Genomic DNA, 17,703 nt, shown 5'->3' with positions numbered 1-17,703 from the left:
CCCCATATCACGTTGTGCTAGTTACTGAACAAAAACATAACCAAGACAGTCTCTGTCCCCAAAGACCTTACATTTTCAAGCCCAGATCCTGCAAACACTAGCGCATGTTTAACTTTACTACCATGAACAATCTCAAGAATGAAGAACTTTGAAGTTAATGGGATTACTTAGATGGTAAAGTTAAGCATGTGCAAAGGTGTTTGCAGAATCAAGGGCTAGGGTAGAACATGTAGTTACAACAGACATGGAGAAAATAAGAAACAATGAGATATTATAAGCCAACATCTATATATACACACAATTTATATCAGAGCAATGTGCCTTTAAAAGCAACTCCTCTCACTCTTTATATTTGCTGTGAATGCTAGAAATACCAGCTGTAACAGCTGAACCAGACAGTCTACTCCTAGCTGAGCAATTACCTTGGGCACGCCTAGGGAGGGAGCAATTACATGACAAAACACATGCACACAGTGAAGACTAGTATTTGCTGTGGTGTGGCCAGACAAGTTTCTTAGTCTGGTACCTTTCAGTAATTGGATAGTAGCTCCTAAGTCAGGGCCAGCCACAAAACTAACATTCCCCCACAAAAAGCACAACTTTCATACAGCCCAACAGAGAGTAGTCCACTTCGGCTTGAAGGGTAGAGTGCAAAAAAATTGTTGGAGGGGGTAAGAGAATTAGCCTTCATTTCTGTGTCTGCAGCTTGGGCTTATCATTCGCTTCCTTTTCATTCTCCTTTCTGGTTTGGGCTGGCACAGAGCCACGCCAGTCCTGCTGGTCTACTACCCTGAAGTATTTTATCTGTAGCATCTCACATTAGTTGTTCTGAGCTAGCAGCTTTCATTCACAGCAGTTGCCAGAGAGAGGACGCTTCTCTCGCAACATTGCCAATATTGCAAAATATTCCTCAAAGGACAATTTCTGAAATAAGCACGTAGGGTTTAGAGTTGCTGGAGACCCACCTACAACTGAGCAGAGTAGAAAAGTGCAAACATTCTGGTTCATTTTAGGTTGTTCTCTTACCATCTGAACATAAAGAACTAGAAAGCTTCACATGACCTATGGCAACTGAAAGGAAGCATCCCCCCACCTTTTATGAATAAGTTCTCCTTGACTGTCTTGCCCCTTCTCATCACATTCCTAGTGATGATTTATATTCTTCTCCCCACACATTTATTTGCTGCTTTTTTGGTCCTGGGACATTCTAGGATTGAGGGAAACACAAACACTGCTATACCCTGAAGACAGCTTCACCACTTCTGGCTGCTTAGCAGCCCTTTCAGGACCAGATGATATTCAGACAAGAGTTCTGAAGGAACTCAATGTGAAATTGCAGGACTACTAACTGTAGTCCGTAATCCATCATTTAAATCAGCTTCTGTACCAAATGACTGGAGGATAGCTAATGTGATGCCAATTTTTAAAAAAGGCTCCAGAATTGACCCCCAGCAATTACAGGCCGGTAAGCTTGACTTCGGTACCAGGCAAACTGTTTAAAATTATAGTAAACAAAATTGTCAGACACACAGATGAACATAATTTGTTAGGGAAGAGTCAACATGGTTTTTGTGAAGGGAAATCATGCCACACCAATCTACTACAATTCTTTGAGGGGGGTCAACAAGCATGTAGACAAAGGGGATCCAGTGGCTATAGAGTACTTAGATTTTCAGAAAGCCTTTGACAAGGTCCCTGACCAAAAGCACTTAAGCAAAGTAAGCAGTCATGGATAAGAGGAAAAGTCCTCCCATGGATTGGTAACTGGTTACAAGATAGGAAACAAAGGGTAGGAATAAGTAGTCAGTTTTCAGAATGGAGAGAGGTAAACTGTGGTGTCCCCCAGGCAGGGCCGGCTTCAGTAAGTGCGGGGCCCGATTCAAATACCCAGCGGTGGTCTGGGTCTTCTGCAGCACTGAAGGACCCGCCGCCGAAATGCCGCTGAAGACCCGGACCGCCACCTGGTGAGTAAAAAAATTAAAAAGGTGCCTAAGTTAGGCGCTCTTCTTTAGGGCGCGGGGCCTGATTCGGGGGAATTGGCCTAAAGCCAGCCCTGCCCCCAGGGGTCTGTAGTGGGATCAGTCCTATTCAACATATTCATAAATGATCTGGAAAAAGGGGTAAACAGTGAGGTGGCAAAATAGGCTGATGATACAAAACTACACAAGATAATTAAGTCCCAAGCAGACTGCGAAGAGCTACAAAAGGACCTCTCAAAACTGGGTGACTGGGCAACAAAATGGCAGATGAAATTCAATGTTGATAAATGCAAAGTAATGCACATTAGAAAAAATAATCCCAACTATACATATACATTGATGGGGTCTAAATTAGCTGTTACCACTCAAGAAAGATCTTGGAGTCATTGTGCATAGTTCTCTGAAAACATCCATCAATGTGGAGCGGCAGTGAAAAAAGTAAACAGAATGTTGGGAATAATTAAGAAAGGGATAGAGAAGAACACAGAAAATATTATAGTGTGTCTATATAAATCTATGGTACGCCCACATCTTGAATACCGCGTGCAGATGTGGTCACCACATCTCAAAAAAGATGTATTGGACTTGGAAAAGGTTCAGAAAAGGGCAACAAAAATGATCAGGGGTATAGAATGGCTGCCATATGAGGAGAGATAAATAAGACTGGGACTTTTCAGCTTGGAAAAGAGATGACTAAGGGGGGATATGATAGAGGTCTATAAAATAATGACTGGTATGGAGAAAGTAAATAAGGAATTGTTATTTACTCCTCATAACACAAGAACTAGGGGTCACCAAATGAAATTAATAGGCAACAGGTTTAAAACAAATAAAATGAAGTATTTTTTCACACAACACACAGTCAACCTGTGGAATTCCTTGCCAGAGGATGGTCGGAAGGCCAAGATTATAAGAGGGATCAAAAAAGAACTAGATAAATTCATGGAGGATAGATCAATCAATGGCTATTAGCCAGGATGGGCAGGGATGGTGTCCCTAGCCTTTGTTTGCCAGAAGCTGGGAATGGGCGACAAAGAATGGATCACTTGATGATTACCTGTTCTGTTCATTCCCTCTGGGGCACCTGGCATTGGCCACTGTCAGAACACAGGGCTAGATGGACCTTTGGTCTGACCCAGTATGGCCGTTCTTATGTTCTTTCCCTCTCAAGTGAATCCAGTAACCCTCTGCTGCCCTGCCCTGCCATGATTTGCTATCACTCAGGATATGTCTACACTACATCTGGGAACAAGCCTCCCAGCCCAGGTCCATGACTTGTGTTAGTGGGGCTCATGCTAGCGCACTAAAAATGGCTGTGTAGACATTGCTTTGACATTGCAGCTTGCGCCAGAGCTCAGCTGTGAAGGCCCACCTATCCAAACTCCAGTCTGAGCCACATTTACACAGCTAGTTTTAGCGCATTAGTGCAAGTCCCACCAATACAAGTCTGTAGACCTGTGCTGGGAGACTCACTTCCAGGTGCAGTGTAGACATACATCAAAAATTTTACAAAGACAGAGGGTAAGATCCTCAGGGTAAGGATCATGGTTATCTTCTTTTCAACAATCCCTAACCCACCTAGTAAACTTCAGCATGCTGTACAAATGGAGAGCAATGCCTCTACCTACGGTAGGCCAAGAAGATGAGCAATATATGATCTAATAGAGGAGCAAAGGAAGATAAGATTGGTGTGGGGAAGAGGTAGAAGAATTCAGTGCAAGAAAACACTGCTACTAATTCTTAAGCATCTGCTGGCAACACTGCAGAAGTCCACTTGTAAGTGGTAGACCTACATATGACTCCTTAACAATCCTGCCACAGAGCACCCATGAGTTGATACTCGCTCCCAGCAATTTAAGACCCCTGCACTAATAAGATATATGGTGTATGTGAACTGAATGTGCATTTCACTTCACAATAGGTCTAGGTTTACATATGGAATTTTACCCCATTATGTAGTCATGGGGCTGTGGTTGAAAGTCATCTCTTAGTCTGACAGAGAAGAGAGATTTCATTTGACTTGTCTTGTCAAAGTATATTCCACACACATTTGCCATATTTAACGTGGCTAGCACCAAGGACAGTTTTGTAGATAGAGGGTGGGATTCTGAACCTCTTACTACAGATTTTTCAGGGCTTTTAAAGAAGGTATTCAACAAGCATGAACACATATTCAACTATAAGAAGACTGGACATGCAGATTCTTTCCTCCCTCCTTCAAATAAGATACAATAGCATACACTGATCACACTCATGGCACACACTATGAGAAATTATCAGCGCACAGTATCAATATTGTAATCACTGAGTCAGTTGTTTATAGTACTTCTCTGCCTGATGTTTCTTATGGCTATCTCCTACATCTATACATTTGGCAACTTAGATAAACTGTGCATATCATCTGCCATTCTAAAACGTGTGGTTCTTTCTGGCCTTATAATATACAAATGGGTAAGATGCCAATGTGGCGATTCTGTCTTCTTGTTGTTTTCTAGACATTTTAGACTTCATACTTACTTGTATACCGCTCTCTAATTTAAATGTTAGCTCACTGGTAAGGCTACGACATAAAGAAAATTCAGTCCATGTTACCTTTTGTTAAGAATTCTCATAATCATAACAATCAGTCCCATTAAAATTATAAATAATATTGCTTTATTAAATTAATTGTATTAAACTCCTAGAAAGGAATTCTATGATTTCAGTTACAGAATTAAATGAAGGAAACTCATTGCTGTCTTTGTAGTTCTCTAAATACAGATAGGAAGAGGCTGTAAGGAGTCCAGCTGGTCCAAGTAAAGGCAGGGAAAAGGACGAGTTCCCTTCAGAGACGTAAGGCTCAGAAATATAAAAAGTCCTATAATACAATGAAACTAAAAATTCAATGATGTGTCGTAAACTGTAACTGCAAGAGTGGACCATACCATTCAGCAGTTTCCTTAAAATTATGAACTGTGAACAGAACAACAACGTAGCTTACACAGCAGATCTCAGCTGTTCTTCCTTCCATCCCTCTCAAAAAAAAAAAAAAAAGTTATGAAATCAGCACTAAACTGTAAGGACAGGAGGGAAACTTGCCTCCATAAATACTAGAAATTTCCCCATTCCCATATCTATTATATAAAGTAACTAGCTGTTATAAGTCAGTTTCAAGTACAACAGGTGGTTGAGGCAAAAATCAGAATCCGTTCATAAGAACCGATACTGTAATACAGTAATTTGGAAGAGACAAACAAGTACCCAGAGCAGTGATTAGACATGAGTGCTGCTGTACCATAGACCTGATGTGCCAGTAGAAAATTAAGATGTCTCTATTTCCAAAAATTGAGGACATTCATTTCAATCTTGGGTAATCTAATCTTAGTGCAAAATAGATGCTATGACAGCTTTAGCAAAGAGAGGTGATGCATCTTTATTAAGGCCAAAATCTTGTTCAGTCATCACTGTCACTTCCAGATTCACTCAGCAGCAAGTCATTTCCTAAAATAGAAGATAAAGTCATTGTATTAGTTCCATTAAACAGACTAGTTTTCCATCAAGAAAAGTTCTTTTTTCACCCATCCAGTATTTTCTATTAGGAATTTAACACCAAAACATTTAATATGTCTAAACTCTAATCTGTTGTCTTAACTACTGGAATGGGAATCTTAGGGCTACATCACTTATCTGTGACCTTTGAAAGCCCTGCATTACTCACACTTAACCCACCAGATTGAATGAGTTTGTGTATGGGAATTAGTGCAAGCAGGCCACAGCGGACTAGCTAGCTTCCCATCCACCTTCTGATACCTGATCAGCAGGGAAGCTGCTGGGAAATGCAGTTTCATAAAAAAAACAAAAAAAACAATAGGATACGAGTTATTGTTGTTTGCATGTATCTAAATGCCTCTTGGATCTGTCTGAGAGCAAAGCAGTTTCCAAATCAAGGTGAGAACAAGCTGTTTGATGCACCTTTTCAAAAAAATAATCAGGATGTGGAGCAAGACAGCAAACAAAAGATCAAAGCAAATATTTATGTATGCTGTCACCAAAAAATTAAATGGGAGTTATTTTAAAATGGGACACAAGAAAAGTGACTATCCAGGGCTTGCAACAGCGGTCTACATAACAGAAAATAAGTTCTCCCTGCTATTTTTTTTCAACTTGACAAGCAGTTTTTCTCCCACTCCCCTCCACCATCTCCTACATATAAGATAGAGGTTAAAGGGATACTGTCAATAGCAAATCTATATTTTTTTTAAATGAGTTAGATGTAATTTCAAATACTGCATCAGCCCTTCTATTCCTCTGCCAAATTGGTGGTTATGCAACTGCATTTTCCTTTATTAAAAAAAAAGGAAACATGGAAAGAATCTCTCTCCCCTTGTTGCTGGGTGAAATGCCTAAACAAATAGGAAAGCAACTAATGAAAGCAACTATACATAAAGTACTGTCAGTTACCCGTATCGGCGGGTAGCAATCAATTTATCCGGGATCGATATATCGCGTCTCGTTAAGACGCGATATATCGATCCCCGAACGCGCTCACTGTTGACTCCGGAACTCCACCAGAGCGAGCGGCGGTAGCGCAGTCGACGGGGGAGCCACGGCCATTGATCCTGCGCCATCTGAACCTCAGGTAATTCGATCCAAGATACTTCGACTTCAGCTACGCTATTCGCGTAGCTGAAGTTGTGTATCTTGGATCGATTTCCCGCCCCCCCCCAGTGTAGACCAGCCCTATATAACAGAGGTAAACTGGATTAGAGCAAAATTCTAAGCAGGTTTATAGCTAAATCACCATGAAGTTTTAGACCGCTCACAAGGGTCCGAGGACCCACCTCCCTCCCTGCAGAGCTCTTAAGTCCCACAGGGTTCCTGGGCGCCTTGCTGTGGTTTTGGTATTTCTGCAAGTTTAAGACATCAGGGTGTTTCATTATGACAGTTTTAACTGGTGGCATCAGCCACCTGTACTTGGACGTAAATCTTTCAATGGGAGCTTTGCAGCTGTGAACTAGCCATTAGTCACTAAGATGGTTCATTTTATTCTCAAAAGTGTTTTTTTCTAAATGTGTGTAAAATGGCAAGTTTGAAAGTATTTCCATGTCTGAGCAAAGGGACTGATGTATATGGAACTTTCTAAAGATATACTGATTGTAATATGAAGCCTATTTGCTTTAGGCCATGGAAGTTAAACTAAAAAATTTAGTCCTCTTGCACAATAATCAGAGGTTTTCAGTCTAATCTTATTCCTGTGAAGGAGGTGGTATGTGGAAATAAGGCTAATAACAGAACCTGATTGTAAGCTTAGCTACATCATCACAATATACAACTACCTTGTTACCAGTTTTAATTCCTTATAATAGTGAAGCACAAGAGGACATATATATTGTGTATGAGATATTTTCACTATAATCAGTGTAAGCTGTCAAAAAACTTCAGTATATATTATCACTATGTAAATTAGGGCCTATGACCAAGTTTTTCCAAACTTGTGAGCCTGAAGTTAGGCACGCAATTAAAAGTATGGCTTTGTTTTCAAACAGCAGCGGTGGGTGCTCATCAATTCTGAAAAACCAGGCCCGGTTTCTTTTGGGGCTAAGTTTAAAGACCTTTACATAGGTGGTTGCTTGCTACTGTTCAAACCAGTGATACTCTTCTTTCTAGGCAACAATATATATTTAAAAAATCCCAGTTGTACTTTAAATATCTTAAATTTGTCATAATTTTCTTCAATCAAAACACTGTGAATTAGTTTTGGCTGTAGGTATCCTTCCATCCCTTCAACATGGGAAAAGTATGAAACACCCTCCCTTCCCTACATACATAGGAGGGGACTGGCACCTTGTAGGTTAGAAAAGCCTCCATGAATCACAAGACTTCTGAGTGGGTTAGGACAGTGGCTCTCAATCTTTCCAGAGTACTGTACCCCTTTCAGGAGTCTGATTTGTCTTACGTACCCCCAAGTTTCACCTACTTGCTTACAAAATCAGACATACAAATAAAAAGTATCACAGCACACTATTACTGAAAAATTGCTGACTTTCTCATTTTACCATATAATCATAAAATAAATCTGAATATAAATATTGTACTTACATTTCAGTGTATAGCATACAGAGCAGTATAAACAGGTCTGTTTGTACTGACTTTGCTAGTGCTTTTTATGTAGCCTGCTGTAAAACTAGGCAAATATCTAGATGAGTTGATGTACCCCTTGGAAGACCTCTGCAGATCCCCAGAGGTACATGTACCCCTGGCTGAAAACCACTGGATTAGGATAACCCCCTCTTGTAACTGAGTATTATCAGGATAATATTCCAGTATCATCTACTCCGGAAATCATACACATATGTTTTGGGAGTGCCTAAGCCGTTCAAGCATTTTCAACACAAATTACTGTTCTATAGTCCCAATGTATGCAATTGGGAGGAAGCCAGTATGGCCTATGACATATTTTAAACTGCATCAGCTTTAATTTAATAGCTCTGATGGTCAAGTAACTTTTAGCCCAACTTCTAATTCAGAACTCAACTGAACAATGAAACCCCAGCATCTCTTCCCACAATTTTAATTACAATAGAGACATAGTTACAGAGTCTCTGGTTTTCTTTTAGATTCCTAAAGCATGAGATTGTTCTTTTCTTAGAGCACTGTCTTCTGTACTTACTTAGTGTATTCATCATATGGCCACCGCTCTCTTGAGATTTGTTATGACTGGCATCCATGTCACGGATAGCCTGTTGTGGTATGGCAGACATAGCAGGCTGTGGCTGCAAGTACGGCATTGACATAGGCAGAGACGGCTTAGCTCCCTCATCTTCTGAATCACTAGAACTATTTTCACTGCTGGATGAAGAAGATGATGAACTTCTTGATTCGGACGAACTATCAGAGCTACTCATCTGGTCCATGACACTAGCCTCGGCCTTTAGCTCTGAAAAGAAGATGTAGAATAATTGAGAAACAAAGCAAGAGGTGTCTCAGAGTTTAAAGGAGATGGCAACAAGGGAAGCACTGCACAAGCAAGTGACTGTAGTGAATGTCACAATATTATTACAAGTCATAAGTGAAGTGTGGGACACAAGCAAACTGATCACCCTACTTGTATGCTGTATTCCTCTCCTACACTCCTTGCTGTCTTACTTTTAGCCCACATGCTTTTCAGAGCAGAGATGCATTAGGGTTCAGATAAGGCTGCCAGCTAAGGTGCTGCCCCCTACACTTCAGTGGGCAGCACAACCTAACTTACCCTTAATATCTGTCTCTGATTAGTAAGTCTCTTTTTTCAGGCTTTGTTTAACACCTCTACAGATGTCTTACAGGAGTCAATAACTCAACTTAGACTCAAGGGACAGATAGTGAAAAAAGGAATTGGTCAGTGGAACATCTGAAGGTGCAGCAGCAACGGCTGGCAGCAATTTTGGCATTATAAACAACATGTACATGTTTGTCTAGACATTCATTGTTCTCAATCCCAAATTAAGCATTGTGGGATACCTGCAGCGATTGCCCATATTTTAAAATTATGGAACAGCTTCATTAAATCCTTGTTGATTCTTTTTATAGGTCTGGAAAGAATTTAGAATAGCTAGCAGGAAACCACCCAGACCCCAGCACACAATTTACTGTGGCCAAACAAATAAATCTGATTGGCAGCACATAGGGACAGGGTTTTGGGATATGTTAGTCTTGGTGACGCACTCAGAACAGGTTCTAAACAAAACAAACAAGCCATGGAGAAAAAGTCTCAGGTTTCTCATGCACTTGAGCACACTTTGTTTCTTTTGCAGCCTTAGGTACTTTTAATTGCCTTTTTGTGGAGTAAGACACTCTGGTCAAAGTTTGTCTAAATCACAAAGAAAAGACATCTGCATAATGAGATATCTGGGGGAAAAAACTGTTTAAAAGAATCCAGAGCACCCTTGAGAGCCAATATCAATTCAGATCAATAAAGCTACCACCTGTTAGTGTTCATACAGCAAGCGATTAACACCTGCTTTTCTCCCCCCTCCACAAAAAGGGAATAAAGTATGTCTCCTACTGAATTAAATCCAAAGGTTCCTACCGAAACAGTCTCCCAAGAACATAGCATGTGGCATTATTTTCAAGGATGGGATTTATGTAAGTGTTCAGTTGTCTCTTACCATATAGGGAACCACTTCTACAGGTCTGATCTGATTTGGAAAAGTAGGGTGCTATTTGAATCTCTCTGACTAGATTTACATGATAATGAACTCATACAAATTTAGAGTTTTATTAAAAACTAAAAGAGTTATAAAGCATTTTAACCAAAGATTTGCTGTATGCAAAGGACAAAGAATGAGGAGGGAAGGGTGAAGTGAGGAAGAAGTGGAGGACTGGCTGATTTGGCTTCAGTGCCACAATCCTACAATTGAGCCTGTAGCTTAAGACAGCAGCAGTGGGAGGACTCAGTGAGAACTAAAGCAATGCTAATCATGACCTTCATAAGACTAAGAATTGATTTGATTCTCAATCCTAGGTGGTTTCAAATACTTTTAGATTACTACTCTTGTCAAGACATCCATTAAACTTTAGAGAACATTGCCCATGTAACAGCTTCTAGTGTGCACTTCATTCAAAAAACCCTTGGCTCTATTTATAATGTAAGCCTGCAAAATTTCTGAAATACTAAGTGACACAGTTGCAGTTTACCTCTCTCAATGTCGTCCATAGGAGAAGATGGAGACATCTTTTCTTTTGGTGGAGAATTTTTAACATTGTTTGGAGTCTTACTGGCATTTCGCATTTGCTGCTGTTGCTGCTCAATACGAGATTGAACCTTACTGCTTCCTTCAGCTCTGTATGACAGGGTGAAAAATTGTAATTGATTCCAGAGAACAATATTTAAACAAAATAAAAACACACAGTCTAAGCTGTGTGTGAAACTATTATGTTTTTCTTAACTGTATCACTACAGTTTTAAATTTCAAAGTACACTATTACAGTGGTTCCCACACTTTTTAACAAGGTATCCACCAACTGCATTTTGTCTTTTTTTGTGACCCACTATTACATATATGCACCCTCCATCCCAGCACACCACAACCATACTTCTGGCTTGGTGCAGCCCAGTAGAGAGGGAAGGCCTTGGGAGAAGGGGGGCTGGAGAGCGAGCCCACCCCACACTCACTCTACAATGATGGCTCCTGTCCTGTGGGACCAGAACCAGCTGCCTACTCCTGGCGTTGTGACCTGACACATGGGATCACAGTGCTGTTCAAGTTTGGCCCGATGGCCCTTCCCACACCACCAGGCTTCCCCTCCACACCAGGCTGGGAGAAGTGTATATCTGCCTAGGCCAGGGCCCAGTGATAGATTAATCCAGCCCCTGGATATGGCAACCTATCTAGAACCTTCTTGGGACCCACCATTTGAGAAACACTGCACTACTACATTGGCATATAGCAACATATAGGTGCAGTGAGTACTATTCTTTTGATGTACAACATGCCATTCATATTGGCCCTTTGACCCGATCCTCTACTATGCTGTTTCACATTTTCTTCAGTCATTCACTAACACTTCATTAGAATGCTAGTGGAAGTGACTTATATGTGGACATAGCATCAGAATGTGCGTTAATGGGAATTACATACTCAGTAGGAGGAGAATGGGTCCTCAACATTTTGCTAAACCCTTTCACAAGAATTTATGCTATTTTATTTACACAGTTCGAAGTCAGAAAATGGCAGCAAACAATTTCATTTGTGTAGCAAAAAGCTATTTTCCAAACTTACTATGAGAAAACAGTTATTGTCTCTTGCAAGGATATGCAATGTTTCTGTTCAAAACCCACCCTACCAGCCTAGACTTGAAAGCTATAAAGTTATTTTTTGAGAATAATAATGACATGCTTTTTCATTCCATTGAACAAGGGTAGGTTTTTGGAAGGACCATGTTTGAAAAAGTGAAATTTTGCTAAAAGCTAAGAATAGTTGGTATGTATCCCAATTTAGACTTTCAGCTATTTCTAAGGGCTTGTCTACATGGTGTCTTGGTGCACACCAGCGAGGGTGTAAATTCTAGTGCACACCTGTGAGTTGTGCACTAAGTGGCCATATGGTCCCTACTGCACAATAAAAGTTCTCTACTGTGTGTTGACATAGTCCTGTTTCAAACCGTACTAAATGCATGTGCACTAGGGTCCACGTGGCCAGTTAATGCACAACATGTTGGTGTGCAGTAGAATTTACACCCCACCTGGTGTGCACCCAAAAGACCATGTAGACCAGCCCTAAACCATTTTCATAATGAGTTAAGGACATAGCAGTTTCTTTTGTAAACCACCTACCTGGTTTTCTTCACAGTGATGTTACTGCTCAGTTTCTCTAGTCGACATTCTCCAGTGTCATGATTGATAATTAAGATACATTCCTTTAGATAAGGCTTCTTGGAGCCCTTGAAAACTGTTACTGGTGGAGTTGAACCCTATTTAAATTGGAAAAAATATCTAATTAGCATTATTTCAATAGACTTATTTGTATAAACACAAAATGAGCCTTTACAATATGAAAAGTTCATTGTAACTGATCATTTCTAGCCTTTTAAAATCTGTTACCAACTAATTCAAGTTAAACTCAGATTAGTAGTAACTAGGGGTGAAATCCTGGCTCTACTGAAGCCACTGGAAGTTTTGCCATTGACTTCAATGTGGCCTTGATTTCACCCAGCCAGTTTGAAATAAACCAGTAATCTCAATCCAGTTTTTAACAAACAGGCACAAACATCACAAAACTACTGCCAAAACTAGAATGCTTGTTGGCAATATCAGAAAAGCAATCTGGGATTACAGGAGGCTGAATTCTCCTCCCCAGTGGTGGTGCGTGCACTCCTACTCCTTTGGGATTGTGCCATAATGTCAATGCAGCAAAGGGAAGGTTGCACAGCAGCCAGTGTCCGTGCTGTACTTGTTTTATAGACAGAGAATTTTAGGGTTGTCAATTACAGCATATTTCCAGCATAGTGAATTCACTTAATGTCACAGCATAATTACCTGACCTTTGTAATTCTGCATTTTCTGGTGCGATTATTTCTGTCCCAATGCTTTAAAAGCTACATGAATACAGGCTTGAAACAACAGCCAACTGAAAATGCTGAAATGTGAAACACTTCTATATTCAACATATATGGTGATTCAGTAAGAGAAGCCTCTTCTTTTCCCATCCCCTAATGGTATTCAGCCCTCACCTCAATGTTTGGCAGCGTTATTGTCACCTGTTCACCTTTGCCAACTTCAAGGTCTCCTTCAGAGGATGTATCAATAGATGCAGGCTTGAAGTCATCTACAAATTAAAAAAACACCGATTTTCATGAGTCCCTTAAATACTGACACACATTTCATAAAATCTAAAGGTGGTGAGTTTGGGGGGCATTTAAAATCAATGACATAGTATCTTTGCTAGTGCAGAATCCACCATTCCCTTAGCAGATTTTTCCATAAGCCATAGAGCTCATAGTGAAGGTGGTTTTCCTGATATTCAACCTAAATTTCATCAAGTTTTGGTGTTGGAGCTCTTCAAAAAAAGTTGAAAGATTTTGTTTAATAAGGAAAGTTTCTCCTGTTCATCTCACGTTCAAAAAATGGCCAAACTAGTTTGCTAATACTTAAAGAAAAACCCTCCAAAAAAGCCACAGAATTACTTTTGGGTTGAGACCAACCCTGGAAAACTTCAGCCCAAAAAATGGAAGTTGCATACAGCTGTGACTAAAAACAGGAGAGTAGACTGGAAATACATATGCAGCCCTAACTATAGCATGCTCTTACTGTATTAACAGCATCAAAGGCAAAACCATATGGACTAGCAAGGTTGTGATGGTTGTTTTTATTTTTAAGTACATATATTTCTCTCTAAAATGGAATTGTTAAAAGCCACCATCATATACTTATTTTATTTTAATCTCCTTTATTAGCAGTCATTCTTAGAAACCTAACAATGTCTCCATTTGTGCAGATATGGATTTCCCCTCTTTGCATGTTTCAAAGAGCTGGACAATTAGAGATGAACATTAGTTTGTTTCATCAGAGTTGTCAGCCCTGCCAACAAGGTCTGCTAATGATTGTTACCAAACTAGCATAATTTATTTCCAAGGTCCTAAACAAGCGCCAACGGTCTCAAGCTCCTGTTAGCAGCACCTTACAGAGCTAAGCACCACAGTTCTGGTCCTTCTTGTGGTAAGAATGAGATTATGCCGGTCTGCAGTTGGTGCTGCTGGGTAATTAGCATTTTGGCCAATCTTTTCAGAAATGGCTAACTAAATAAATGTCCAGTTTACCTACTCGCAAGAAGTGTACAAGCTAAGATTACAATAACAAAGGTTAGAGAAAATATGGCTTTTCTGTTTATTTTGTGCATTTGATAGCACTGTCAGTTTTGCTGATTTCCTTGTGTCTTTCTTCGCAGAGTGTCAGGAAAGAAAAACATTTTGAAACAGAAAAAAGAGATTGTAAAACCACAAAAGTCAGCAGGAAAACTTAAAGGCAGGTGTAGTACTAGAGCCTATTTTTACTACTACTTTTTTTATATATATACTGAACTGATTGCAAGTTACAGCACCCCTTTAAATACACTCACAGCTTTTAGGTTCCTCTCACACCTTCCTCCTCAAAGATGTGGCCAACTTTATTAAATATGATTCCACTTGCTCACAGAATATACATTATCTATCTCATCTCACTGTATGAGAGCACACAGGATAATCTCCAGAGAACATGTGAGACACGGAACCTTGGGGATCATTCTATAAATAATGAGACAGCAGAACAAAAGCTGCAGCCCTAAATTATCAGAACCATAATCCTAACAGCATTTGTTTCCTAGATACCTTCAGAATCTGTGAGAACACACCTCCCAGGATAGTAGTTATTATGTACTCAGGAAGGGCACACTAGCTTTGAGAGCAATATTGCCTTTAATCTTTGACTGTTGAGAGCCCTGCCAAGGCGAAGGGCAGAGCTTCACCCCAAACTCAGATTTTTGTAGCATTGTGCCAAGACATTATTGTTTCCCAAAATATACCTTAATGCATGGTACATGAATTTAGTATACATAAAAGGAAGAACTAGATGAAGAAGGCAGGCACTGTGTGAACTTTACCCCAAACTTTACCAGCAACACATCTGCTCATTAGTCTAGCTCGGAGTCTCTCATGAGCAATAACTGCAACCTGCTGTGAACTGTATGGTTTTGTATTCAAGACACTGGATTTGGATTTGAGACACCTAGGTTCAATTCCCAGCTCTGCCACAGACTCCCTGTATAACCTCAGGAAAGTCTCTTCATTTTTCTGTGCCTCAGTTCTACATCTCATGGTTCTATGTTAAATCCCTTTCTCTTATTCTTTCTGTTTGGACTGTCAGCTCTGCTGGGTAGGAACGGTTTCTTACCAAATGTCTGTACAGCGTCTACCTCAATGGGGCCCTGATGTTAGTCAGAGGCTCTAGGTGTTACCATAATACAAACAAAGAGTGCAGTAGCTTTGCCACATTTGATTCCTATCCAAAGCCCTCACTCTGTGCCCTCCTCGCTCTCCATGCTGCATTATGCCAACTTTTTCAAAAGCAAGTTCGAAAAGATCCAACATGCTCTCCTTCTGCCCCATCACCATTTTCTCTTTCTCCCAGTCACCAACAGCAGCCTGTTCCCCTACTCTAACTCCACCCATCAGCCCCAATGACTTCATCTCCTCAACTCCTGATCTACCCTACCATCACTCTCAACCTCACAACAGGAAAATGCCAGGGTAAGGGAGATTAACCCCCGCTCCCCGCATCTGCCTCTCCATCTACTGCCCCATCTCTCAACCCAAAGAAGGAGCCATCTGCAACTACTATCAAATTCATCTCCTTCGACTCCATCTGCCAGCATAGAGGGCACTTATACAACATAGACAGACAAGTGTAGAAGTTACAGGGGTGTCGGGAGGGGTTCTGATTTCCACTGAGGTATGACCAGCCAGGCAGTGCCATGTCTGTGGGGAGTTATAAGGGTGCCAAGAGGGGGGTCCTGATTTTCCCTGGAGTATGGCCAGCTAGCCAGTGACATACCCATGGGGGGGTGGGGAATCACAGGGGTGCTGGGGGGATGCTGACCTCCCCTGGGGTGTGACCAGCCAGGTAATTACATGCCCAGGGAAGGGAGGTTACAGAGGTGCTGGGGGTGTGACCAGCCAGGTGATGCCATGCCCCGGGGGAGAGGGGATTACAGGGGTGCTGGGGGTAGACCAGCCACGTGTTCCCATACCCCAGGGGAGGGCGCACAGGGATGCCAGGGGGATTCAGATCTCCCCTGGAGTGTGACCAGCCAGACGGGGCCATGCCCCAGGAGGAGTCATAGAGGCACTGGGGGAATTCTGATCTCCCCTGGGGTGTGACCAGCCAGGCGGTGCCATGCCCCAGGAGGAGTCATAGAGGTGCTGGGGGAATTCGGATCTCCCCTGGGGCGTGACCAGCCAGGCAATGCCATGCCGGGGGGGGGGGGGTTTACAGGGGTGCTGGGGGTATGGCCAGCCAGGTGGTGCCATGCCAGGGGGGGTGTTACAGGGGTGCTGGGGGTCTGGCCAGCCAGGTGTTGCCATGCCAGGGGGGGGGTGTTACAGGGGTGCTGGGGGTATGGCCAGCCAGGTGGTGCCATGCCAGGGGGGGTGTTACAGGGGTGCTGGGGGTCTGGCCAGCCAGGTGTTGCCATGCCAGGGGGGGGTGTTACAGGGGTGCTGGGGGTATGGCCAGCCAGGTGGTGCCATGCCGGGGGGGGGTGTTACAGGGGTGCTGGGGGTATGGCCAGCCAGGCGGTGCCATGCCGGGGGGGAGGGGGTGTTACAGGGGTGCTGGGGGTATGACCAGCCAGGCGGTGCCATGCCGGGGGGGAGGGGGTGTTACAGGGGTGCTGGGGGTATGGCCAGCCAGGTGGTGCCATGCCGGGGGGGAGGGGGTGTTACAGGGGTGCTGGGGGTATGGCCAGCCAGACGGTGCCATGCCGGGGGGGGGTGTTACAGGGGTGCTGGGGGTATGGCCAGCCAGACGGTGCCATGCTGGGGGGGAGGGGGTGTTACAGGGGTGCTGGGGGTATGACCAGCCAGGCGGTGCCATGCCGGGGGGGGGGGTGTTACGGGGGGCTGGGGGTATGGCCAGCCAGGCGGTGCCATGCCCCTAGGGGAGGGGGGTCACAGGGGTGCCAGGAGGACTCTGAGCTCCCCAGGGTGTAACTAGCCAGGCGGTGTTAGGCCCGAGGGGATTGCACGGGGGGTGCTGATCTCCCCCAGATACGACCAGTCAGGCGGGGGGAGGGGGATGCTGACCTCCCCTGGGAAATATGACCAGCCAGGCCCACGGGCGTGGGGGAGGTGATTCACTCCGAGAGGGTCAAGCACCTAGCGCCCAGACCCGCCCCCGCTGCCCCCCCGACCAGCGCGACGGGAGACCCCCTGACTCACAGCGGACGGTGTGGAAGGCGCAGCGCGGCTGCTTCTCGAAGCTCTCGCCCAGCTTCAGCACACGCTCCTTGGGGTCAAAGAGCTGAGGGGCCGCCCCGTTCATAGCGGCTCCCCGAGCCGCCTCACAGCATCGGGACCCCGCGCAGCCCCCGCCGCCGCGGAACATCCCCTCACCGCCGGGGGGCGGGGCACCGCCTAGCACCGGCCACGCCCACCCAGCCTCCTTACTGGAGGCTGCTTTCCCTGGCTCCGCCCCCTCCGAGGGGAGGGCTCGAGCCTGGAACGGGTAACG

The 17,703-nt window shown here is 43.3% G+C and overlaps 1 protein-coding gene across 1 annotated transcript; it reads right to left on the bottom strand.

Annotated features, from left to right (window-relative positions):
• Positions 1-4,611: 4,611 nt before the first annotated feature.
• On the bottom strand, positions 4,612-17,656 carry EAF2 (ELL associated factor 2). Its single transcript, XM_005279797.4, has 6 exons — positions 17,412-17,656; positions 13,170-13,264; positions 12,274-12,410; positions 10,635-10,780; positions 8,629-8,895; positions 4,612-5,459 (listed from the first exon to the last, which is right to left on the bottom strand). The coding sequence occupies exons 1-6, from the start codon at positions 17,575-17,577 to the stop codon at positions 5,413-5,415; spliced, it is 858 nt and encodes a 285-aa protein (XP_005279854.3). The 5' UTR covers positions 17,578-17,656; the 3' UTR covers positions 4,612-5,412.
• Positions 17,657-17,703: the final 47 nt, after the last annotated feature.

The sequence above is a fragment of the Chrysemys picta genome, chromosome 11 (assembly GCF_011386835.1).
Source record: "Chrysemys picta bellii isolate R12L10 chromosome 11, ASM1138683v2, whole genome shotgun sequence".
Taxonomy (NCBI): Eukaryota; Metazoa; Chordata; order Testudines; family Emydidae; genus Chrysemys; species Chrysemys picta.
The sequence above is the reverse complement of the archived record's forward strand: the minus strand, read 5'-3'. Positions and strand labels throughout refer to the sequence as shown.